A 27,082-nucleotide genomic window follows, 5' to 3' on the forward strand; every position below is an offset into this window, starting at 1 on the left:
ACTCAGCAACCATCACAACTGTGGATGATGGCGGCCCAGAGATAGCCAGTGCTAAATATAGCTTCAGTTGTAAATTTATTGAGACCTCAGGGGGTTCATCTTATGAGGAAAGGTATTAAGTTAAACAAGAGTTCACAAATCTGAGGCTTCAGGAAAGTTCTAGAATGTATCCATCATAAATGCCACTTTCTCCTATACTCATATTTAGCTAATATGTAATAGTGGCTTAATTTAAGCCCTGTAAAACAATTAAGTAGTACATGTGCCACCCTAACTCGCCCTATTAATAACTCAATATTTCTATCTTAATGGACCATTTAAGAATCAACACAGGGTGAAACACTAAAGTTCCCTGGAATTAGCTAATCGGCCTTCGGCGATGCATGTGTTGGCCTGGATGCCACGGCCGGGCAGCTGAGGAGCAGTCCAGAGGTCCACCGGGGTTTCACACAGCTGCGGTTCGTACTTGTTCATACACAGGGGAAAACCAAGCAGAACACCAAGACCCCTGCTTTCATCACTTCCATTTTCTTCAGAAACCAAACAGGAGGAGAGTTCTCGCTCTCGGACAGATTTCTTCTGAGAAAATAAAAAGCCTGGATTCCCTCTGGTGGATTTTCATCTGAGTTACTTCTTCCCTGAGCATCTGAAAGCCCGTGGCTACGCCCCCAACGGAGGGCTGCCCACGGGATCTCCATCCTTGTCCTCCTGCTGCTCCTCTCTGCAGGCCTGGTCATTCCAAGTCACCCCACTCCACAGTCAGGCCACTATGCTTTGGGGAACGCAAAGTAATGCTGATGTTATTCAAAATAAATATAAAGGTAAATTGGACACCAAAGTACAAATGCAAAGCAAGTCCCAGGAACGCCTTAACTCTCTTCTGAGGTGGGTTATTTATAACTACTTTCTACTTTAATACATTTAATTGTGAGTCTGTTAACCAAAGCCACGTTAATCTGATAACATTCACTTAGTAGGTTACAATTTTCATGAATCGAATCCAACCACTGTATTGGCATGTTTCAATCTTGCATATTTTCCATAGCCCTTGGAGCAAAAATAAAACTTTTTAAAGAATCTAAAATATGCTACTCTAGGGCTAACTTTAAAATTTCCTGTGGGGTCAATTAGCATTTTATCTGTTTGGATAATAAAGTCACTTATGGTTATCACTTTACTTAAACTTTGTTCATTTCTAACAAGGACTAATCATTGAGTCTTCCAAAAAGGGGTTTTAAAGGATTGATTCTAAAGAAAACACTTCTCCACCAAGTTTTTTTTTTTTTAATTACTACACTAAGATATTACTGAACATTCCGTTCTTGCAAACATTCCATACGGCTCACATTCCGTGAGCTAGTCCATCACGGAGGACTCCCTTTCCTATGCGTGTGGCCGGCCGTGTGAACCCATGTAGACCAATAATCACCCATCTGTGAGGGCCTTTCTGCAGGGTCACATAACGGGGAGAATCAAATAAACAGGGCACTACAAAGCAGCTCTTCCGGAAATGAATGTTAAGATTAAGTGTCTCTTCAGTGCTAACTTGATGCCAAAATATTTTCCGTGAGCCTGCATGCCCCTCTGGAAGGAATACTGGAAGGGGAACGGAAAATGATTTTATATATAAAACTTCACTTCACACAGATTTATAAGGATGTATTGACTGCACAAAAATAGGTCAGACAACGTGGTTGTAAATCAAGATATTAACAGTTATTCTCCTTCCTTAAGTAACCCAATCAAAAACTGGGCATCAACTTTTGTCCCAAATATCTGGTCACTCATTTGATCTCAAACTCACATGTGCGTCCACCTTCACTGTCATTAGCAAACTGGGGCTAGTTTAGTTCTAAAATGGATATAAACTCAGTGAAACAAATTTATGTTTGGATTAATAAATTATTCTGGGTGAATGTCTCCACAAACCAAGCCAGGAAGAGGCCAGACGCGGACCAGTGGACTGGAGGCCAGGAGGAGAGAGGCAGTTACAGGGAAGCTTTAACTTGTGGCCCCACCTGGCCACCCTCACTGCACCCTGCTTAGTTTATAGCACCATCTAGTGTCCTCTTTACTTAGACAGTAGAGAGAGAGTAAAGAGGACACAGGATCCGCTTTACTAAATTATCTGGCGCCTTCAAGAAATGTTATTTGTACTGTGTGTTCAAGATACATCGTTACTGTCCCTTCTTCCCAGACTCAGGTCAGCACCTGTTTCCTCCCATTTTTATATATAAGGCACACTCCGAAGTAACGGAGGCTATGAGGCGGGGGCTGGGGGGTAGGGCCTGGCTTGTGTACAAAGCTAAAACCCTAGAGGATGATAAATTAAGTAAAAGTAGATTTGGTGCCTAAGAAGAAAAAAATAGATGGTACTAGTGAGGCTGTGATAGAATAAGAAATACGTATTTTGGTCTTCCTCAATGGTTCCTGGTACACAGCTCCCAAGATCCTTGTAATTTCCTAAGTGATAAGAGTAATGGGCACATCAGTGTTATAATATCTGGTCTCTTTTTGTTCCTGAAATAGTGCCAGGGCTATTATAAGGCTGAAAGGAGCATCTTTTGTTACTCACACAAGCCCCTTTCAACCACTCCTGAGTTTATGTCAATGAGGTGATTTTCGGAAAGCCCCCCAGATAACCACAAGATGGGGGCTGGCTACCAAGGGAACCAATCATGTGATTAGAGGACTGGAACTTTTGGCCCCACTTCCAGACCCCTGGAGTGGGGAGAAGGGCTGGAGGCTGACTTAATCACCAATGATTTGATCAACTATGCGTACATAACACAGCGTCTGTAAGAAACCCTAACCCACAGGGTTGGAGATCTTCTGGGCTGGCAGACCAAGGATGTGCTGGGAGGATGGCACACCAGGCGCGGAAGCCCCACACTCCTTCCCCACACGTTGCTCCACGCATCTCTTCCATCTGGCTGCTCCTGTGTCGTATCCTTTAAAATAAACTGGTAATCCAGTTAGTAAACTGTTTTCCTGAGTTCTGTGGGCTGCTCTAGCAAATGACTGAACCAAGTAGGTAGTGTCAGAATTTAAGTGAATTGTAGGACACCCAGCCGGTGTCAGAGAATTGCCTACTGTGGGAAAAACCCCCATGCATCTGGAGTACAGAAGTATTCAGTGAGAGCAGAGAAGAAAAAAGGCGTTTTCTTTACAGTACCATACCCGAAAAGACCCTACACACGTGCAAAGGCCAAGGTTCTTACACATTTCTATCTGGACAGGAAGTAAAGACCCAACCTGCAAAATGCTTTAAACTGAAACCACATTCACTTGACAAGCTATTTTTGTTGACCTCTAAGCAATTAAAACCTTGTGCAAATATAACCTAACATTCTACTTAAATATCTTTTTGCACACCAATTAATATTCTATTCTCATGTATTCCAGTCACATGTATTTAATTTTTAGTATGTAGAGTTGTTTGGCCATAAGTAAGCAGAATAAAACAATGAAGTCTTGCACTGCTGGAGTATTCCTCTCTATTCTTATTCATGATATTAAAAGATATTCAGCAAATATAAAAGGAAATCATCGAACCACAACTCCAAATACAAATGCAACTTCAAATCATGTCATTTAAAAAAAATAGAATCAGTGCTTTATTGCAGTGGTTACTACAGGCAGGCAGGATTTGAGACAGAAAATAAAAACCCTAGAATCATCTATCCAGCATACACATCTAAATACATCCATAGCATCGGAGCCCCACATCCACAACTCCTAACTTTTTAGTGTTTACAAGAGAAACTTATCTTCCCAAACTTTGTCAAAAATGGCACCCTCTCCTCCCCACCCAGCTCCCACAGACAACAGGAATTGCCATTTTCAGTGCCTATTAATTGAGAAAAGACATATCAACAAACTGGTTAATCTAACAATCTGTAAGAATTTGTGGTGGTTTTTTTCTATTACAACCGTAATACATTTGAAAGAGTCCTGTCTACGTTTTGGGGAGGTTGCTGGGCTCCATCAGTGCTCGGTGAGGGAGTAGATTCCCGAGCCCCTTCCACTCCAGGACCCACAGGCCACTCCACGCTAGTGGAATCACTGTCCAAAGCATATTCAAGGTCAGCCGGCGACATGAAACTGGAAAAAGTACACACGCATCCTGGGTACAATACACTTAGACAAAGCTAAAACCGAAACGATCCTCTCAGTTTGCTGAGGCCAGGCCGATTTGTTCCTTGCCTTGTATTTACAGATGATATCCTCATTATCCTTCTTGGAATGCCTCTCCTTTTCCTAACCCACATGCAGGACTGTGCACTTCGGAAGGCTACATATGTATTTGGTCATATATCCAGATCCTTGAGAGCCCTGGCATTCTCTTCTGTTATCTTGTCACTCCATCTGGACCCCCTTCAAGAGCATCCCATAGCAAGTTACAGATCTAGGATCCCACCAGACAGCTCTGTAAATAATAGAAAATATGTAGACCAGTGATTCCCTGCTTTCATGAAATCTGTAACCTGCTCTCCTTAAAGCTACATTTAGATATACACGTGCTGTCTAAACAAAGCATTACCCCTTATGATTAAGTACCTACAGCGGCTACTTAGATTCAGAACAATCAAGAAGCAATTTAGCATCACATCCATGTCTACAGCCACCAGGAGAAGCACGCAGGCACTGTTTACGGGTTAGCGATCGCGCAGGGAGCTGGGGAGAGGAAGATGAAGAGCGCGGCCTCCCCTCCAGAAGCCTCGGGCTCCTCCACCCCAGTGGCTGCAGGACTTGCAGAGGCCCCTGGGCTCCATCCCCGCCCTGGGCTGACTTGGGGCGTGTTGTTCCACATATTCAGGCCTCCTTTTGTTCTGATTCGAGGGAAGGTGTTGTCTGGATCCCGGGACGCTGACTGATCTGGGGCTGCCCAGATCCCTTCTCTGTTTCCCTGAACAAACAAGGATTAACAATGGATGCAGAAAATCCATTATTTCAGGAATGAGTTGCTAAAATCATATCTCCCTCATGGAAGGAGAGAGGAGTCTTACAATTCCAAAACCCTGAAACCAGAGATTACTCAGTTCCTGAATGAATCCCAGGCTTACTAGCCCCTCTCCTCCATTTGCACACAAAGCCTGCCACGAAGTACTAAAAAGACGGTCTGGGCAGCAGAATGTATTCAAGTTCATGGGGCTCCTTCAAAACTTGAAAGCAAACATTAGACAAACATTGTGCAGGTTCCTAGTTGCATTTTTAATGTTTCACAGCAAACTGCACCCTTTCCTGCCCAGTGCATGAGGAAACTTCCCTATGAAATCATTCGGCACTGGCCTTCGTGCTTCTGCGCCCGGTAGAAGGGAGCACAGTCCTGAGTTCAGGTGAGCAAAGGAGTGTCAGCAAAGACACTCCCGGCAGCCTGGCTCATCCAGCAGGAGCACCATGTAGAAACGACTTCTCCTTCTATATCAGTTTATTACTTTTTAAGGTTAAGAACTCAAAGGAGGGGCCGGCCCTGTGGCTTGGTGGTTAAGTGCGCGCGCTGCAATGCTGGTGGCCCGGGTTCGGATCCCGGGTGCGCATCGAGGCACCACTTCTCCATCCATCCTGAGGCCGAGTCCCACATACAGCAACTAGAAGGATGTGCAGCTATGACACACAACTATCTACTGGGGCTTTGGGGGGAAAAAATTAAATAAATAAAATCTTTAAAAAAAAAAAAAAAGAACTCAAAGGAGGCTTAGAAATTAAAGGTGCAAACTTCACGTTTCACAGTTAGGCAAAGTGAGGCCCAAAGAAGTAGTTGTTCAACGTGCCACAGTGACCTGGTGGCCTCGCCGAGGGCCTGACATCCAAGCTGGGTGTCCAAATGCAATGTGATAGCCACTAACAGCTGCGATTACCAAGTGCTTATACGTGCCCCTATAGTTTACATCACTGATATGTTTAATCCTCAAAATAATGATAGGTATTATTATAGCTATTTAGCAGTGACACAAATAATCTGATGTTCAATGGGGTCAAGGTCCCAAAGCTGTAGGCAACAAAGCCTGGATTAGAACTCTGATCTCTTTTCTTTCAAAAAGATGTAAAAGCTTATTGCAATGATGGTGCACTCAGCTACGCTGCCTGCCATGACAGAGTCGTGCTCCCGGAATTCAAGTTCATGAAAAGCCACAGCGGGCTGATGCGAAAGCAGGGCTCCAAGCCGAGGGCCACAACCTGAGCACAGCTCCTCCGGCCCCCTGGGCCACCCAGCTCGGGACCCTCTGTCCACCCTGCAGGGCTTCCCCAAACATCACTTATTCCTAAAACTCGGGACTTTGAGAACATCCTATAAACATGGGTTGATAGTCTGACAACGCGTTTTATTTGGTGTTAATGTGAAAAATGGAAACCCAGTGAGAACAGTAGCCAATCAAATTAAGCCAAGGAACTGTAAATTCTATCAGATCAACACAGTTCATTACAGAACAAGTTCTTCCGGCCCACAGTCTCACTACCTAAGCGGCGGTTCCTTTTCAAGCCATTGCTATAAAATGACACATCAAAAAGGGTACAAAGTAGCATATAGCTTGATTTTTAATTACGTAAAAAACTTTAGTGGAAACAGAAAAGGCATGAAAATAAAAAGCAACAGTGGGAATTGTCCCTCTGTTAGGGTGCTGCTGAGCCTATGTGTGGTCACTGTCTTTTAAATAGTGTTACAAATCCTTTTTACACACTTAACCAAGAACACCGAACAGCAGATACAGTCGTGCATTGCTTCACGGGGATATTTTCTGAGAAATGCATCGTTAGGCGATTCTGTCACCCTGCAAACACCACAGCGTGCTTACACACACCTCAGATGGTACACTTGTACACACCTGGGCTCTACGGTACTGATCTTATGCGAGCACTGTCCTATGTGTGGTCCGTCATCTACCGGAACGTCGTGATGTGGCACATGGCTGTGTTTTGTCTCTGACCCCTCCTGAAGGGACATAAATGACTGAAGTCTCACCTAGTTCCCAGAGCCTGAGAGAAACGTTAGCAGAGGCTTCGCGTCTAGTGATCTACCCAAAAGATACAACATGCATCTAACACCTACTGGACACCGTGCCTAACCAGGATGATTCTCACCAGACACCGGGCAATGTCCTCCTGCAACGGTTCCTGCAAAAATCATCCCAATTAGCCCATCAGTCGGGACATTTCTGGGCTAAGCTGCCACCCCTTCTCAAGAGCCCCTGGATTCCCTGATGCTTTTTAGGTCCCTTCTCAATAGCTCAGCCTCAAGTGAAGCCAGTGCTGGAGTGGGGAGGGAGGAGAAGCCAGGGCTGGGCGGGGGGGGCGCTCCAGCTGAAGAAAAGCGGAGCCCCCTTCCCCCTGAGTGGCCAAGAGGCTGTTCTGGGGGCCACCTGGCACCTTCTGGATCCACCAACCAGGGAGCTAGGAGGCTCCTCAGCCCAACACTGACACACCCAGTGTCAGAAATTCCACCAGCTTGGCACCTCCGAACTTGAAAATTCAGCAAACTCAATGGTCTCGTTTAAGGCAGTGGTTTATAAACATTTTGCTGTCACAGTCCTCATTTATAATCTGGTTTTCTTCTTTATCCTAGGTCAAACATTGCAAATTTTCTACAGTGAACATGCATCACTTTAAATCAGAAATGGATGTTTATACTTGAAAACATATCTGAATCTGAGGCAGGGTGGCCAAAGGAACTGGATTTCAAGGTAGAAAATGGTTTTTGTTCATTAGCAGCTGTCGTTCAGTTTCCAGCCCAATCAGAAGGGGAGGGCATCATAGATCAGTTACACCTCAAATGCTTATCTTAAAGCAATGCAACAGAAAACTTTAGTTTATTATACTCAATTATTAAATATCTTCAATAATTAGATGAAAAAATTAAGAGTCAATCTATTTTTTCTTTCTCTGATCCATTTTTAAAATGTAAAATCAAGTATACACCCTCCAAAAAATTGAAAGCCTGGACTCAGCAGGATATGTGTACACTCGTGTTCACAGCAGTGTTATTCACAACAGCCAAGGCGTGGAGGCAACCCACGGGTCTCTCGATGGACGAGTGGATAAGCAAAATGTGGTACAGCCATACAATGGAGTATTACTCAGTTTTAAAAAGGAAGGAAATTCTGACACTTGCTATAACATGGATCAACTGCGAAGACATTATGCTGAGTGAAATAAGCCAGACACAAAAGGACAAATACTGTATGATTCCACCTATATAAGGTATCCAGAGTAGTCAAATTCATAGAGACAGAAAGTAGAACGGTGGTTGCCAGGGACTGGGGGGACACAGAATGGGGTATAACTGTTTAACGAGTGCAGAGTTTCAGTTTTGCAAAGTGACAAGAGGTCCGTATATGGATGGTGGTGATGGTTGCACAACAATGTGAATTTATTTAATATCACAAAACCATGCACTTAAAAATGGTTAGGATGATAAATTTTACGTTAGGTACGTTTCACCACAATCAAAAATAATAATAGTATAAGTGATTTAAAACTTGGAATGTTTAATAATCTCAAATATGGTCAATTAAGATCTTTGTCTGGCGAATCTACTTGGGCACCTTTCAGGGACCCTCTACCCTAAATCTGCCTGAACAGAACCAGAGCCACATGCGTGGACTTCATGGGCAAGGCTTCCTGGGCTGCCCGCCTCAGGAGTCCAGTCCAGCAGACGCCGCCTAACCACTCACCCCCTACTTGCTCATTTGCCTCAAGCATCGCCCTTCTGGTGGACAGGTGCTCCCTCCCTCCCTGATCCTGCACGCCCTCAGTCCTCACCCTCCTGGGCATGAAGCCACTCTCCCACGGCTCCTCCTCTTACACTGGGCCGGCATGCACTAAGATGTGACTTCCTCCACCACCAGAGCTGAAGAAATGGTATGGACATCACTCGTGTTGGCCAGCACAGGGGCGGGCTCCTGGGGCCCAGTGCAGGTGTGACCAGAATGCGGCCCAGGGTGACCAGTGGGGACAAAGGTTTAGTTGTAGAGAAGAGTCAAAGGTCACTTCCAGAAGAAAAATATTGCATCTAAGAGATAAGTGTAGGGACCTAGTGAGGAGGCAAAACAAGATTCGGGACGATCCCAGGCCATGGAGGCTGAGGGTGATGCGGGAACCCCTGGGGCTGGCTTCTCAGACGACTTACCAAGTAACCCCAGGCAGACTGGCTTGTGAAGGTCCAGGACCAGGCTGCTCATGTCCTAAATCACACTAAACATGGATTCCTCTTCCTAACAAACGTTAGTTTTCAATACAAATGTGTATGTTTCTCCACCAATCTGCTGAACCACGGCAGGTAGGTGTTCAAACCTACCTGCTTTGATCTTATGAACTTCATCTTAGGATAAGGTGTTCATTTTATGACAGCTCATGCAAAGCTCAAACACCAGCGGAGGCTCTACAAACAGAACCTACAGAAATATAGTAAGTCTGCGTGTTCTCACACACAGCTGTGCCGATGGCGCTTCACCCACTGCCCCAGAGCAGCTAGTGGCCCAGAATGCTGACTGCAGTTCCTCTCAGGGTAGGAGGCTGGGTGTGTCTCCTCGTCCTGATAAGTTCCTCCTTCTTACCGCGGGGCTGAGTGACAGCCCAGGAGACTGCAACACTCAGAGGGAAGGAGATGTCACAAAGTCCAGGGCAGATCTCAGAATCAGGTGCAAATATTCTGGCGGCCAGACAACTCTACCTCTACCGCCAAAACAAGCAAGCAAAAAAAGAGTAAGATAATGATTAATCACACTGGACTCTGATTCCAATGAGATTTACTTTTTTAATCTACATTTTGAAGAAATGTAGAATAATTCTATCCAAAAAAAAAAAAGCAAGCAAGCTACTCATTTCACTCAGTGATTTCATTCACTGAAATTCAAGAACTGGCATCTCATGTTCAGTGAACATCACCTAGACAAGAATGTAAATTTTCCTTCTTTCTTGGATTTTGTCCTGCCACACTGTTGCAAGGAAGCACCTGGACATCACCTAAGTCTGTTTCAAGTCTTTTAAGACAGCTGTATTCTGCACCATGGAGCATACACAACATAGGAAAGGAATTTTCCATTACCAAAAGTTACAGCCTGCCATGCAAGGACCAAGGACCCAAGCTACAAATTATAGAAAAAAGTACAAATTCAGTTGTGCAATCTCTATTTGTATTATTAGAAGACAATTCGAGAGGGGAAAAAAGATCAGAAACATACTCACAAAATATCACTGAAAAGGGGCAAAAGATGAACTGCATCCTTCTCAAGTCTTCCTTAGCAATTTAGTGTTTCTTCTCAACCTTCTGATTTCAATTCCTAATTCTTCTATTACATCATAAATCAGGCAGAAGCCTGAGTGCAAGAAACTATGCAAATAACTTGTCATTCTGGAAGGTTCTCATTTTCCATCAACTCTAAAAATGGAGTCCAAGAACACTGGAATTGAAGAGGGAAAATTCAGTCCAAAAGTCTGTCACTCATTAGCACAGTGCTCTCAAAAAGGCAATTTTTTTAGAGGTAAATTACACACCAGAGAGTCTTTATAATCCCATCCAACGTTAAGACTCTATGATTCCATGAATTTAACTCCATAAATTTAAAATACACTCATGTAGCCAACATTTTTCTTCATTCGACAAATATTTACCGAGCGCCAACGAAGTATCTGACATAGTTCCAGGTCCTGGAAATACAGATGTTAACACAACAGACAAGAATCTCACCACCTAAATGTAATGAAGTCCTAGGCAACAGCTCTGGAAAAGGCTGCCAGCGCTAAACACAAAGTAGCAAGGAGGGATACGGAACTTTGAAACTTCGTGTACTACCTCTGGAAAAGTAACTCCCTCTACCAAGAAGCTAAAACCTGCTCCAGTTTAGTGGTAACTCATGGAGGCCAGTGGGTGGAGACAACCTGAAGAAAGAAAGAGTGGGCTTGTCAGAAAAGGAACCACCTCAAGCCGTCAGGAGGGCTCCCCACACTGAGCATCTGGTGAGAGGGGTTAGGGAGAAGCAGGCAGTAAGAGGCAGCACATAGTCCAGTTTGTATCCTCAGACAAAAAGAACCTGGGCAGAGTTAATGAAGTGCCCAAACCAGCAAGTATCCAGAGGCTAGAAACTCACCGAGGACGGATATGCTCATTACTTGACAGAAGAGAAGAATTTTAAAATGAGGTCTCTGTTTACAGGCAAGACAGTCAAGCAGAGGGCACACAGCTCTAAGAAGAGCCCAATTTCCAAGGCATCAGGACGGCAAACTCATTCCAGGAGAACGAACCAGGCCATTCCAAGAAATGGCACAACTCCCAGAAGTGACATACCCAGGAGAGAGGAGCTGGCTTTCCAGGATGTGCATGGAAATGGGGTTTAATCGGAAAGAAGGAACATTCAGGAGGGGGCAGGAGGGGCAGTGATTATCTAGATCTGACCCTCTCAAACCTGTCCAATGCACAGAATCACCTGGGAGGCTCTGTTTGTGAAAACAGGTTCCTGGGACTCACCTGGATTTGCTGTGGATCCAAATCTTTGGAGTTGGATCAGGAAATAAACAGAGTTCCTAAGTGAGGGCTTACTCTATGGTAATTAGTTTTCAGTTCAGAGAACTAACAGCACGCGTATATGTGGCACCTTCTGAATACTGCTCAGGAAAACAGATGCTCACAGGACAGTGTCTCTCAGAATCCAGGTCTTGACGGACACAAATTCTGGAGGAGTACACAGGGAGGGCTTCCACAGGCTGGACTCACAAGAGGGGGAAGAGGCACATCTTGGTTTTTACCCTCTTTCTATATATAACATTGCATTTATTAATGATGATGATGATAAACAATATCTACCACTTCTTGAGCACCTACCAAGTGCCAGGTCCTCTGCCAGGTCCATCTCATAGCTCAAGTGGTTTCTAATCTTCCTACCCAACCAGCCAAGTAGGCATTTTTACAGATTTCTGATGAAGAAACTGAGGCACCGAGCCACTCAGCTACCAAGACATAGAGTAGAGAGTCAAATCCAGGTCTGCCCAGCTCCAAAGCTGGACATGTTGCTTCCTTGTTACATTTTCATTTTAATTTTCTCTAGTTTTTTTCTCACTAAACTTGAGTTTCTAGAACTGCGTGTTCTGTCACCTCTGCCTCATTACCTAATTTCACATCTGACGCTTGGTAGATGCTCAGCAAATGTTAGTTGAATATGTGGAAAATGGAGTCACCAGCTACCATAAATCAAGCTGTAGAATTTTCCAGAAAGTCAGACAGCCAGGCAGAGTTCCCAAACTCTCTGGAGGCTGCTGAGTCTCCAGTCCTTTAGTTCCTTGGAAAAAGGCCCACAAGGCAGTTAATACACAGGCCATCAGGTGAATAAATGCCAGACTGTCTAAGTCCAGCAAGGGATGGCACTTGTCCAGGAGGGAGGACTGCCCTAGGCACAGGACACGTAGCAGGCCAGACCTGTTCCTGTGTGAGCCCACCTGACCACGTCAGGCCTACCTGGTCATCCCTGAGGTCGCAGAAATGATAGAACAATCCAATCCAGTCTCTATCCAGGAAGTGCAGCCAATGCCACGCTCCCCTTGGCGCATCTCTGCGGTGAGAAATCTCTCTCCCTTTGTATGCACTCTCTTCCCTGGCAGACCACAGCCTTTCACTTCTCCACTCGACCATGGATGCAGCTGAACCTCTCGAGAGAAGACAGCACTTCAAACATCACTACCTTCTTCATTACCTCCACAAAATGAAAAATCTGTCCTTCTAGGTAACAGCAGCTTCACGCGATGTAAGATCAACCTCTCTTTAAGCCGTTGCCTTTAACGCTGAGCTCTGCCCGCAGAGACCACATTAGAACAGAAGGAGTTGGCGCCTGGTGGGATGCCGGGCGCTGCATGGGGAAGGACTCCATTTGCAGATGGGAGGAGAGAAGAAGGGTATACAAGAACAAGTCTTGTACTCACTGCTCACGTCTCCAAGGAGCACAGACACTTAACACTAGAAAAAGCCTCATTCAGGATTTTGTTTAACAAGCACTCCTTTCTGCCATGTCCAATGCATGCATACTGGTCAAAGAGTAATTCAGAGAGTGTGGGGGGTGGGCAGCACAGGAACATTCACGGTGACATCTCACAGAATCCCTGCACCACTCCCAGGAGCTAAACGCTATCATGCCCATTTCACAGATTGGAAAACCAAGCTCAGAGAGCTTAAAATACACACCCAATGTCGCACAGCTATTAGTGGAGCCTTGATTCCTACCCTGGTGTGGCTAAAAATCCAACATTCTTTTAGTTTTCCCCAAATATTAAAAACAAAACACGATCCCTGGTTTCAAGGAACCTAGAAATAAATGGGAAAGACAGACACATACTTGGCATACTGTGAAATAAAGCCAAGTGTGATACGTTTGGGGGAGAAGGAAAAAGCCACAGGAGAAGACCCAAGAGGAGCTCGCAGGAGGGAGGCGGTGGCATCTGAGTCAGGACTGAGAGAAGGAATAGGATGCAAACATACAGAAGCAGTTAAAGGTGTCACTGGTGGGTGCCCAGCGACAAAGGCAGGTAGGGACAAAATTAAGTAGCAGGTCCCAGAAAAACAAGGAGTCGCTGCAGCTGGTGCCCGGGTGACATGTGTGTAGGTGTAACGGGAGAAGAAGCCGGAAGGCAGAGCGAGGTCTTGCCACGTGGGCCCCCAAGCCACTCAGTGCAGTTTGCACTTCATCTTGTAGCAACAGAAGGACCCAGAAGTGTCTGAGAAGGAGATCAGTGTTCCCAGAACTGAGTTTTAAGAAAAAACTCCGGCAGCCACAAAGAATGGCCAGAAGGGGCAATCGGTGATAAAATACAAGGCAACCGGTGTCACTGAGAGTTACCCCATTTGCTCCAAGGTAGGTAGAAACCATGCTGTATGATGCAGAATTCTAGGGCCTCTGCGTCAGTAGCTGGGGTTAACTACGCCAAACCCCCCAAACAAAAGCATTCGCTATGCAAAGGTGCTCAGAGCCTTTGAGACACAAGTAGACTATGGGTCCACCGGGATTATTTTTCAATACATTTGAGATACACCCACAGAGCTGGAAGGGTCAACAACCTGCGCCCCCATCTCCTCTAGTCCCTGTCCCCCCTTGAAAAGGTCAGGACTATTATTAAAATCTTTCTTGGTCAGAACTAAATCCAGAATGGAGCAGGTGTCGGTCACCAGCCGTGGTATGTCCTGAGGGAGAGAGCAGAGGGCGGGGGAAGCAGCGGGCGGGCCCCTGGCTCCAATGCTGGGCGCCCAGTTGTTTAACTGCGCTGGACCGTCTGCTCCTCCGAGGGCTGCTGACAGCATAAATAGACGTGTGCCCAGTGCCTGCCCACAGGTAAGAAACTGAACGAGAACTGACTTGGAGAGGGGATGAATTCACCGTGGGCTATATGATATTAGCTATGTTAACAAAAGTGATACTGCTAACCTTGTTACATTACTCCTGAAGGCAGCAGGACATTCTGTCCTGAGGGATGGATGGAGGGTTACTTTTCCTCACTGAAAATCTCTAGCTTCAGATCTCTAGAATGTAAAATGATAGAGTTTAAAACTATATAAGAAAAATAACTCATTCCAAAAAATATTTACCTCAAATGGCTAGTTAATCATGGTTTAAAAAAAGTAACTTAATTTAGGTAAAGTGTAATATAATGGAAAAACTATATCAGATTTTTAGGAGATAGTATATACTGGTTTTATACCTAAGGGAAATCTAAAGATATTCTTTCAACACTGATCTTAAGAGTGAAGGAATTATATCTCAGTTGTACTCTGCCACTTCTGAAGGGAATTTATACTTCCTTGGATGAAAAGGTTCGTATGTTATATGACCAATAAATTAAAAACGACACACTGCTGTGTCCCCGGTCCTGGGGTGGCCTGGACAAGCAACAGATATTAGCTGAATAAATGAAGGAACACATGAATGAAAGGAACAGGAACACTACAGAGCAAGAAGATGAAAGGCCAGCACACCAGGAGAACAGGAGTGCGAGGACACAGCTTCTGTTGAGCAGCCTGCATGCTGACAGCTCAAGCAAACAGGGAACATTAACGGAGGCCAATTATCTGCTGAAAGGAAACAGACAGGACTGGCGTGAGCTGTCAGAGCATCAGGGAGGCGAAGGCCTAGAAGAGCTGAGACTTGAGAAATCACAAAAGATGACAATGGCTGTCTCAGTCCTGCTCCAAATGAGAACTGGGAAGGGCGAGGTCTGCTGTTCGCCTAACACCGGGAGAGACACAGAGAGAGCGGCTGACTCAATGCCTTTTTTGTTCCCATCTACCATATGAAGACAAATGATCTTCCAAGTGGAAAGGATGGAATGAGCAGAGTGGTAAGGAAACAGCGGTCCAGGATGGCGGAGGCGACTATGGGGATCTGATCTGCTTGGCTGCTTTCAAGGACAAGGAAAATTTGGTCCCTATGGCTGAAGTCTCAGTTTGAGCCAGTGAAAAATTTGAGGAGTCAAAAAGAAAGGAAGATATGAGTGGCCTCTGAGAAGGATGGAGGGCTAATCCAGAGGTAGAAAAGCACAGTGGTGAGAAGCACAGATGCTGGAGCCCACGGTCCCAGGTTCAAACCCAGCTCTGCCACTCATCTGGGGTGTGATCTGGGCGACTCTTCTAACCTCTGTGCCTCAGTTTCCTCCTCTATAAATATGGGGTACTAACATCCTATAAATCATAGGATGGTTGGGTGGAATCAATGGGTTAAAATACAAAGCAAAAGTTCTTAATGGGTTAAGAACCTGTTTTTCTAACAGGGAAGTCACCTAAACACATAAGAAATAGAGGACAAAGGCAAGAAATCCTGACATATCTAACGGACTATAATATTATCATTTAAACTGATGTTGCAGAAGAATCACTAATGACATAGGCAAATGCAATTATTAGGTGTGGCATGAATGCATTTCATATTCCATAAGACACAAAGAATGTGGGTATTAGTTACTTTGTGGGAAAAGGACTATAGATGATTTTTCTCCTAGCCTTTTTGCATCTGAACCCTAACAAAAAGTGTTTAGGCATGGGGGGAGGGTAAAAGAAATCAAAATTATAATCAACTTTGGCATCAATATCCAACCAGAGGCCAATATTTGTTACCATTCAAGATTTTGTTGAGTAATTCAGAAAAATAATATCATCTTTGGAAGATGGCATAGTTTCACTATGAGGAAATCATACTAAGAAAATAAAAGTTACTTTGTGTGTGTGTTTGTGTGTGTGTGTGTGTATACATATAACCACAATGCAAGCTTGGTTCCAAAGCAACAATGAGTAGGAGCCACACTGTCTTCTCAGTTGATTTTTATATTCTCTCATTTATCATCCCTTATCCAAAAACACTTGACTCCTTGTAAATGGCACCAAAAGAAGGGAAGGTCTTTGTTAATTGGTCATCCTCTTTGCTCACCTGGAATTACCAGCACCACCCGCATGGAGGGTAGAGGCAGGAACTCAGGACCTTTCTAGAACCCACAAGTGTATTTATGGCACATGAGTTCAGGAATTCGTTAAACAATTATCTAGTAAATACATTTATGGACAAGGCACTATAGAAGAACCTTCAAGATAAGTAAGATGTGGTTTCTTACCTTTAAGAAATGTGTGATCTCAGGAGAAAAGAGAAGAATATGATACAGGAACTAACACTTACAGGGTAGCTTATATGTATAGGCACACGTTAGATGTTTCCCCTAAATTATCTCAAAATGTGAAGTCGGATGGACTTGGCTTTGATTCCAATTTTACCACTGTGTGACCTCTCTGTGGCTTCTGTGCAAGTTACTGAAGCTCTATGCCTCAGTTTCCCTATCTGTACCTCTGATGACTAAGTGAACACACGTAAGACATGAAGGAGGTTTTAGCACAGGACTCCAAGTTATCATCATCATCACTATTATGATTTTTCACAGTAATTATGCAAGATGGGTACATAAAAATGAAGGCTTTAAACTGTAAAGTGCGTACTAGTTTGCCCACTGTCACAGGGCCTCGTGAGAAGAGACAAAAGGTAGGAAAACAGCCAACCCAGAGCCTGGCTGTCCCGGGCATGATGATATTCAGAATGGCTCCCTGAAGGGGAAGAATCAAAACAAAACAATATTTCTTGATCTATTTCACCTTCTCTGCTATGTAACATTTTTTTCTAATTTTGGTCTTTTCCACCTGGGAAACAGACCATCTAATGAGATATTGCGGCTTCTGAAATAGTCCCATTCCACATCTTTTTTCTACACTTACACTGTTTCTAGAAAGTAAAGCATTCCACCAAACATAGTTCTGCACTTTAGAACTGCATGCTAACAACCAATATTTTTGGTTTAAAGAAAATCAAGAGAAGAAACTAAAGCAGGAAAGAGCTGGGACAGGTTTGACAGGACTGTCGAAGGTCAGGGCCTTGAAGGCACCCCGTGATTCAGGAAGCCAAGTGTTGGCGTTCGGTGTCTCCATCTGAGCCACTGGATCCCTGGATTTACGACTCCAGGGAGCCTGGGCCATGTTTTGAATACATCTCCGGAGGCTTCACCATGGTGCTCACACAGCCCTGTCTCCAAATGGAACACAGCCATGAGGAGATGCACATGCAGACGACTCTAGCGGCCGTCATAAATGGACCTGAAACCTCTCAGCTCCTTGGGGGCATCTTTGATCAACTGTGCTCTCTTAAGAGACATGGCAGGACAGCTCAGCTTCAGTGGTGAGCAATAATAACCATCAGAAACAACTTGTTTAAAATGAGAAAAGGTCAAACTTTTAAAAATCACAATTCTCTGAAACATCACATTTCAAAAATATTGTTAAGAAAAAGCTAAACACAGAATTACCATATTATTAAGCAATTCCACCTTAAGTATATACCCAAAGGAACTGAAAGCAGGGACTCAAACAGGTATTTGTACAGTCATGATCATTGCAGCTTTATTCACAATAGCCAAGAGGGGGAAGCAAACCAGTATACACTGGTGGATGAATGGATAAACAAAATGCAATATATATGTACAATGAAATATTATTCAGCCATAAAAGGAACAAAATTCTGATACATGCTGCAACCAGCATAAACCTTGAAAACATTATGCTAAGTGAAATAAACCAGACGCAAAAGGACAAATATTATATGATTCCACTTACATGAGGTAACTAGAATAGGCAAATTTATAGAGACAGAGAAGAGAATAGAGGTTACCAAGGGCTGGGGGGATTATTGCTTAATGGGTACAGAGTTTCTATTTGGGGTGATAAAAAAGTTTTTAAAATAGACTTTGGTGATAATTGCACAACACCGTAAATATAATGAACACCGCTGAACTGTACATTTACAAATGGTTAAATTGTAAATTTTATGCTATGGCTATTTTACCACAATAAAAAAAAATAGGTTTAAAAAACTGTCAAGAGTAATTCCAGCTATTATAGCTATCACAAAACTTTCCAAGGAAAATGCATCCCCTTCCCGTAGTGTGCTACTAGGAAATGTGTGAAGCATTTTTAGCAACTGTCACACAAAAATAAGCCGCTTACATTAGAACCCAGCTAATAAAAACAAGAGCATCCAATCCTCTTTGCCACAGAGAAGGAACAGGTCAAGGAAAGTCACAGCGAATCTTTTACTCTAAACATCAGGTCCCTTGCAAAGAACCAGCCAACTCTACATCAAACACATTATGCGAACTGAAGGCCTATAATCAGAGCATCTGAGGATGTCTTGAAAATTAAGGAAGAAGAAAGAACAGCATCATATCTTTGTTAAATTCTGTCATGTGTCCCAAGGCATCTGGTTAGGAAGAACCAAGTGTTGAACTTCATGTCAGGCACAGAGATGGCAGGCAAGGCCCTGGGATGCAGGGAGGAGCCATCGACAGGGTGAGTTGCAGGTTTTGCAGGCTGTGCAGAATCGGCCTGCAAGAGCGGAGTCTACTGCACTGCAAACCCCAAGCCGTCTCACTACAGATGCACAGGGCTGTGAGGACGCCAAAAGGCAAGATGGACATGCAGCACTTGGACACACTTGAAAGAGGGACTGGCGCCTTTCTGTCCCATGTCACAGACCTCACAGCGCCAGCCTCCTCCATTTCCAGCTCAGTCAGGTTTCCACGTTTTTCATGTTGAAATGAGTGTCCAGAATCAGACACAAACACAGCATGTTTTCTTTTTTCTCAAACTGCCTGCTCATGCATTTTGGAAGTTTTTCATTTGATTCTATTTGATTTTCTATTTCTCTTATTTACAGGATTTATAGGTTTTTTTTTTTACATATAAACTGAGGACACTAATACTTTACGTGTTATACGCATTGAGATATGTTTCCCACGCCAATGTGTGCCTTTTAGCATTTTTAATGCTATTACATTTGTATAGAAATTTGTATTTGCAATGTACTCAAATTTATCATGTTTCCCTTATGGTTGTGCTAAGTCTCATTGAAGAAATTCTTGCTTAGCCTGAGGGCATAAAGATTCTTACTACTCGCTAACTCACTAATTCTCACTACTCAATAACTCTTGTTATTCCAATAAATGAAAACGTTTTGTTTTTCACCTGTAGTGATTTCACTGACCTGAAATTGATGACTGTGGATAGAACGCAGTGGGGATCCAGCCGTCCCTCCACCACGTGGGAACAGTCGTGGGCCTGCGTCCTCCATGCTCTGCCATGGCTTCTCTGTGCTCTACTGACTTTATCTGGGTCTCTTTATGGGATGTCTACTCTGGTCCTTCGGTCTATTTGTCTGTCCTTGAAGCAGTAACATGCTTTCTTAACCGTGACGCCTCATGAGAAGCCTTGCTATCTGAAAGTGCAAATCACCCCTCCACAAGCCCTGTTCTTCAAAGTTGTCTCAGCTGTTACTGAGTTTCGCTCATCCGTATTAAAGCTAGGAACCACTTGTGAAGTCACACCAAAACTCGTAGAATTTGGTTGCACCTGCATTAAATTTAAAGCTAAATTTGGGAAGATGTGATATCTTCACTATTTAAGTCTTCTGATTCGTGATCACGGGACAGCTCTCCACTTATTTAGGTCATTTTTACATCCTTTAGCAACATCTCATAATGTGGATAATCTAGTTGAATTTACTCCTACATATTTTATAATTTTTGTTATTATTATAAGTGGGATTTCTTTTTGTACTATATTTCCTGATTGTTTTCTATTGTACAAGAACACTATTAAATCTTACACGTTGATCTCACATTAGATCAGCCAGCTTGAAGAACTCTTATTTACTTAAAAAGTCTGTGTATATCTGTGTGGATTTTCTATTTAGATAACCACTTGGCAAATGCCCATCATTTGCCGAGAGGCACAGCTTTCATTTCTTCCCTTCAATGTTTGTACTTCTCTTTCTTCGTTTGCTTGTCTTATTACACTGGCTAAGACCTCTAGTGACAGTGGACATTCTTGTGTCATTTGTGATTTTCATGGACATCACTCTAATATTTCTCCATTACGTCTGGTGGCTGCTATACGTTTTTGACAAAAACACTTTAAACAGGTTACGGAGGTTTCTTTTCAGTACTGGTTTTTTTGTTGTTATTGTTTGTTTTGTGTTACATGAGTGAAAAATTATATTAAATATTCTTTTTTTCTCTGGAGAAATGATCATGTCTTTTCCTTGAATCTTTTAACACGTTAGATGTGTTCATAGTCTAATGATGGTAAAGCATCCTTGCATTATTATAATAAACCCAACTTGGTCATAACATTTGTTTGTTTTATGTTTTAAGATAAAGTGCTAAATTTGATTCATTAATGTTTTTCTCAGACTTTTTGGTTCTATGTTAACATGTGAAATAAGCCTATAATTTGGATCTCTTTCAAAGTTACACAAACATTATGAAATGGGTGGGAGGACCCTTGTCCTCTACCTCTCCAACAGTTTGTATAAAGAGACAAATTATTTGTTCCTTGAAGGGTTCATGACACTCGTCTGCAAAACTTCCTGAGCATTTCTGAAGGGGGTGGTATTGATTACTGACTCTATTTCTTCCAGAGTTATTTGTTTATTAAGATTTTATATTTCTCCAAGAGTCAATTTTGTTTTGTTTTGTTTTTCTCTTTCAACTATTCTTTTTTATTTCTTCAGAATTCTCTACCTGAAACTTTTGAGTGCTGTCTATACTGCTCACAGAGCTCTATTTTCCATCATGTCATAATATTTAATTCACATTGCAGAAGAAATATTCTTGGTTTTCTTAGGTAGTCTCTAGGTTATTTCTTCTTTCAGATGGGTCCTTTTTTTGTAAGACTTCAATTTTTTAGAAGAGAAGGTTCACAACAAAATTGAAAGGTGGTACAGAGATTTCCCGTACACCCCTTGCCTCTACACATGCACAGGCTCCCCCATTATCAACATTACTCACTAGAATGGTACATCATAATCAACCAAAGTCCCTAGTTTATCTTAGGGCTCAGAGATGTCGTACATTCTATGGGCTTGGACAAATATATCCGTCATTATAATATCATACACAGTATTTTCACTGACCTAAAAATGCTCTCTGCTCTGCCTATTCATCGTTCCCCACCATCACCCCTGGTAATCACTGATCTTTTTACTGTCTCCATAATTTTGCCATTTTCAAAATGCCATATAATTGGAACCACTGAGTATGTAGCCTTTTCAGATGCCTTCTTTCACTTAACAATATGCATTTAAGGTTCATCCGTGTCTTTTCATGTCTTGATAGTTCATTTCTTCTCACCACTGAATAATATTCCATTGTCTGGATGTACCACAGTTTATTTATCCATTCACCTATCGAAGGACATCTTGGTTGCTTCCAAGTTTTGGCAATTATGAACAAAGCTGCTATAAGCATCTGTGTGCAGGTTTTTGTGTGAATGTAAGTTTTCAGCTCCTCTGGGTAAATATCAAGGAGCATGATTGCTGCATCGTATGGTAAGAGTACGTTTAATTTTGTAAGAAACTGCCAAACTGTCTTCCAAAGTGGCTGTACCATTTTGCATTTCCACCAGCAGTGAATGAGAGTTCCTGTCGCTCCACACCCTCACCAGCATTTGACGCTGCAATTTTTTATATTTTTGCAACACATTATCCATTTCCCTCATATTTTCACATTTATTGGCGTACAGTTGCCCATGGTTTTCTTGTTTTATTTCTTTTAACTCTCTCGCATGCTCTTCGTGTGGTTTTCCTGTGCGCCTTTTTCCTCTTGATTATCTGCACTAGAATTTGCGGTTATGGTCGATTTTACACAAGATTGGCTTTTGATTTTGTTCCTATTGATACTGTATCATTTCAATAATTTCTGATCTTAATTTTCATAATTACATCCTTCTACATACATTCCTGAGTTATTCAATCTTCATTCTTCTAATTTCAAGTTTTCTTCCTTTTAAATCTCAGAAATTTTAGTCTTGAATACTATTTTAGCAGCATTACACAACTTGCAACCTGTAGTACATTCACTTCTCATCCAGTTCTAAAAAACTGATATTTTCCATTGTGATTTCCTCTTTAACCCACAAGTGAAGTAATGGTGTGCTTTAAGGTTTCCACACACGTTTACAGGTTTTGTTTTGAACTTTTTCTGCTGATGTCTGATTTAATCACAGTAGGTCAGAGACGGTGGCTTACATGAGAGAGATTGCTTAAAACTTAGTGCAGCTTTCCATATATGGTCAACTTTTTAAAAAGCCACATAGATTTGAGAAAAGAACCCAGAGCCTGTCTGTCAGGCGCAGGGTTCTAGGTATGTTGACTAATTCAAGGCTGTTAATACCGTTCTGGACATCTTTGGAATTGCTCCTATTATCTTATTTTGTATTTTCTATTTGACATTTTTTTTTTCACATCTTATTTTTCTTCCTTTTCTGCTTAACATTGATTGTTTTTATTACATACATATTTCCTTGTATTTTTTTCTGCTAGGTTAGACACTATAGACTATATGCATATTCTTTTAGTAATTACAGTTAACATTTAGTTGCACCCAATATTTTAAAATACATAACTAGGTATATGATTACAGTTAATATTCAGTCGTACCCAATATTTTAAAATACATAACTAAGTATACTTTGTTCTAATGTAGTCTCAAGTTATTTTACATTTTACTTCTCCTAACTGGGGTCTTACTACGATTGAACCACTCACTGAACAACCCTCACTCAGACATACACACATTCCCTATGTCTTATTATCAGAAGTTTTAGTTTAACCTTACTTTAACCATTCATAAGGAATTCAATTTATGACACTGCATCCCTTTCTCTGCACATTATTGTTTCTTATACTCCATGCCTTCCTCCACATTCACATTTCTTCTTCCTGAAGTATAACTTTTAATGATTCTTTTAGTGAGAATTGCCAGGAACATATTTTCCCACTCTTTGTCTGAAAAAGCTTTATTTTGCTCTCACTAGATGTTGGTATAAAACTCCAGATGGACTATCACCTCCCCCACAGCACTTTGAAAACGTCCTGCATTATCTTTTGGCATTTACTGTGCCCAAGTCGGTTGCCAGTCCAACGGCTGCTCCTGCAGGGAAATCTGTTTTTTCCCTTCAGGTTTTCTCTTTGTCTTCCGTTTTCTGGAATAGTGCTAAATGCTTTTAGATGTGAATTAATCTTCATTTTTCCTTGTAGGCTTTGAGGACAGTTTGGGGACTGTGTCTCTCTTCAATTCTGGCCAATTCTCAGCTAGCATCTTTTCAAATTATCCCCTCCGCCATTCCCTCCACTTCTCCTCAAGACTGACTGTCTTTGTCTACCAGTCGTTCGTGCTTTTCCATGTCTCTCTGTGCTTCAGCAAGAAGACTCCAGCTCGTGAACTCTCTTAGCTGGAATCCAGCATTTTTTACAATGCCAATACCTATATATTTCATTTCCAAGCTTTCTAAGGGAGTCTTGCTTGCACCCACCTGTTCTCGCCTCATTTCTTCCCGTTGTGTTTCCTAGTTTCTTGTCCTTTTTTCCACGTATCATTCTTTCTTTCATCTCCTTCAGCATTACAAACACACTTATTGTGAAGACTGTGTCAGACCCATCTTTAATGCACATGTAAACTGGCGATCTGATGACTCTGTCAGCTATACTTCCTAGTAGGAGATGGCTTCACGTGCTTGGGAACATCGATTTGCAGACTCATTTGGTGTGGGTCGTGCTTTGTTCTTCTGTTCTGCCATCCTTCCCACCTACCCCTCCCTGGGTGGTGGTGGAGGAGGGGTGCTCAGGGCTGCTGCCTCAGGGAAGGATGCAGAGGCTGCGTGGGTTAGCCCCAGCTGCACGCTGTGCCTGCTGTCTGGCCTTGGGTTCACAGGCACTATTTTCCAGGGTCTTTCAAGAGCAGAGGAGCCCCACCCCAGCTCCTGGCTAGCTGCAGTGAGCCTGGCCCTTACCGTGGCCTGGGACCTTGCCTCCACCCGTTGGTGCTGCTTTTAGACTTGTAACCATGGGCACTGGCGTTGGCACTGCTCACTGCTCTGTGGCAACGTCTGTCCCGTTTCTGAGCCAGGCTGAGTCCTTTTGGTTTTCCTGTTTCACAGGCTATGTGTGTAGAATTACTGAAGGTTGAAGGGAAAGGCGGCCTGCATCACGGCTGTGCTTACAAGTATGAACTCTCTGGGTCACTGAGCAGAAGCTGAGTTCAACATAGAGACACGTTCATTCATTCCTTGAAGCCCTGCTTCAGGTGCTGCGACAGTCAGAGGCCCAGCTTCCCTGCCTGCTGCGTGACTCCTGCCCAGGAGAACGATTAGCTCTCGGCCACAGGAAGCCCAGTCTACCTTCTGCGTCGCACATTCCCTTCATGGTACCACCTGAGTAGCTGTGATATCTATGGGATATTTGAACGCACAACTTAAAGGCACAGGATGAGAGGTAAGCTTTAAAAAGTTCTTTCGGTGTAATATTTTTCTAGTTTTCTGATTCAAGTATTAACATAAATTTTTATATGAACATTAACACCGACTTGGATTATTTCCGTTTAAATGAGACCATTTGTAAGCAATGAAATGTATTAGATGTAAATTTTCATAAGTTTCAAAGCCAAAATACTAACAAACTGGTACTCTTTTCTTTGCATCATTTCATTTGAAAGTTTTCTAAAAGATGAGCCTGCAAGTATTCTTGACACAGAAAATCTTGACTATTTTTACAAATCTCCTAATACTTGAAAAAACTTCTTTGACTTCACAGTCAGCTCCCAGCTTTTATTTTTGCTAAATTTCATCTTCTTTCTCATCAAGCAATTTAAAAAATCTGATTATTCTAATTCCTACCAGCTCTAAGTCCTTCAATTTCTTGCACTTAAACTCTCTAATAATCCAAAAGGCCAGCATGTACATTTTTCCTGTTCCATCTCACGATCAGACTGGCTCCCTTTCTAGGCTCCCATCTTGTACCCAAGCTTGCATTTATTAGACCTAATTTACTAACTCTTGCATCCTTGTAGAATATCTCCTTTCCTTCCCATGATGACCCTATCAGAAATTAACTAGAAGAATTAGAAGGGATCATAGAAAGGTAGAGAAATACCAAGAGTACATACACGTAAAACTCGCTTAAGTGTAAATACTGAAAAGCCAAAATCAAGAGGATTTCACCGTGGAGGAGCCTTCAACATGCAACATCAAGGTGCCTTTACGCTGCATCCCGGGATAACTCACATGAAATTGATTTTGAAGTTTGGCTCGCTGAAGTCAGTTCATGGAAAGGAAACAGGTGAAGATATCACAACCAAGTATTTTTCCCTTTTTCAGAATTTGTTTCCCTTAAAGGGGAGAACTGAGGTCAGAATTTTCTTACATTAGTACCAAAAACAATGTTTTGGAATACAAAGCCAACCACTGTCACACAGCTGTCACCATGCTTTTGTCACTCCTTACCTTGGTGATTCGCGAGCCGGTCAGACTGTGCCGGGAAGCCAGGCCCTGCCAGATCTCGAGGACCGCGAGGAGGCGTCTGCTCCACCTGCTCCTGGAGAAGACAGGAACAGAAGGGCCCTGGTCAAAGAAGCACGCCACTTGTCGACTTCCACCATCCCCAGCAGTTCCTTTCTTCCTCCACTTACTTCTTTTCCATCTATTTCCTTTTTTGTTTTAAATGACAGTTGTTTAAAATATGCTATAAAAGGGAAGTTAACCATGAAGAGGTATAACCTGCCTGGCAAGGGAGTAAGAAGAAAGTTACTCCTGTTTTTTGGCTTAAATTGCTTTCCCTGAATAGCAATTCAAAAAGAATTATTGTTAAGTGCTGGATTTAAGCAATGAATAGAAATAATTAGCATTCCATGGAGCACGTGAATTATCTGTAACAATTACTGGTAATCAAGCCCTAGGCGGTCTGTTACCTGGTAGAGAAACATCCAGAGACTGTTTCATAATGGGCCCCTCCACAAAGCAGGAGGAGTTCACAGTGGCATTGTTTAGACATCAGGGTTAGGACAAAAATTTTAGGCAAAAGTTAAAACAGCAATATTACGACCAAGCCCACACCTCTAGAAAAGTATTTTCATGCGATTATAATCAAGCCAATGAAAGAGACATTAAAACGTGGGAAAAGAAAATGGGCCTTTTAATAATTACACGCTTATAACAAAATATTAGCAGTTACTTGGGGTGGAGACATGTCAAACTTCTCTTACAGATTTAAAAAGGTTTTGAAATTTTTATAATGCACATGGATTACCGCTGTAATTAGAAAGGTTTTAGAACAGTGTTAAAAGTATAAGATCTGCAAGGAAAATCTACTATTAATAATAATAACACATTGGCACTAATACAGTAGCTACCTTCAGCAACCTCATCCCTACCTCTGCAGAGGAACCTCCCGGCACTGCACACTGCTGCAGATGGAACATTCCCCATGAGCGCGTGCGGGCACTAGCCAACACGTGCATAGAGCTGACTCTGCCAGCTGGACTCCCATTCTAAAGATGAGGACACTCAGACACAGGAAGGTCATGTCCACCCCACTACCACCAGCCAGCAAGGGGCAGCCTAGGATTAGAACCCAGGCAGCTGGGCTCCAGAGCCCACGCACCTTCCCATCCAAGCTGCCCCAAAAACTCAAAAACACACGTTTATTTTGACAAGGCACTTTATCACTTGAATGTTCCCCAGCAAGTTGCTTCT

General features: G+C 42.8%; 1 protein-coding gene across 10 annotated transcripts in view; it reads right to left on the reverse strand.

The window, feature by feature from the left end:
• The window catches only part of GRB10 (growth factor receptor bound protein 10), a 196,274-nt gene that overhangs the window by 85,270 nt on the left and 83,922 nt on the right, over nucleotides 1-27,082 (reverse strand). For 8 of the 10 annotated variants that reach the window (XM_087432971.1, XM_087432924.1, XM_087432529.1 and 5 more), the window contains one exon: nucleotides 25,835-25,925. Coding sequence is in view for 6 of the 10 variants with exons in the window: in XM_087432924.1 (XP_087289050.1) it covers nucleotides 25,835-25,925 (91 nt within the window). In the remaining 4 variants the exon portion in view is untranslated. Of the gene's footprint in view, nucleotides 1-10,185; nucleotides 10,401-25,834; nucleotides 25,926-26,019; nucleotides 26,042-27,082 lie in introns of those variants that run through there. The other 2 variants (XM_087432879.1, XM_087432947.1) reach the window with 2 other exon arrangements.

Source organism: Ceratotherium simum, chromosome 1 (genome assembly GCF_057802395.1).
Source record: "Ceratotherium simum simum isolate JZ-2026a chromosome 1, ASM5780239v1, whole genome shotgun sequence".
In the NCBI taxonomy this organism is placed as follows: Eukaryota; Metazoa; Chordata; class Mammalia; order Perissodactyla; family Rhinocerotidae; genus Ceratotherium; species Ceratotherium simum.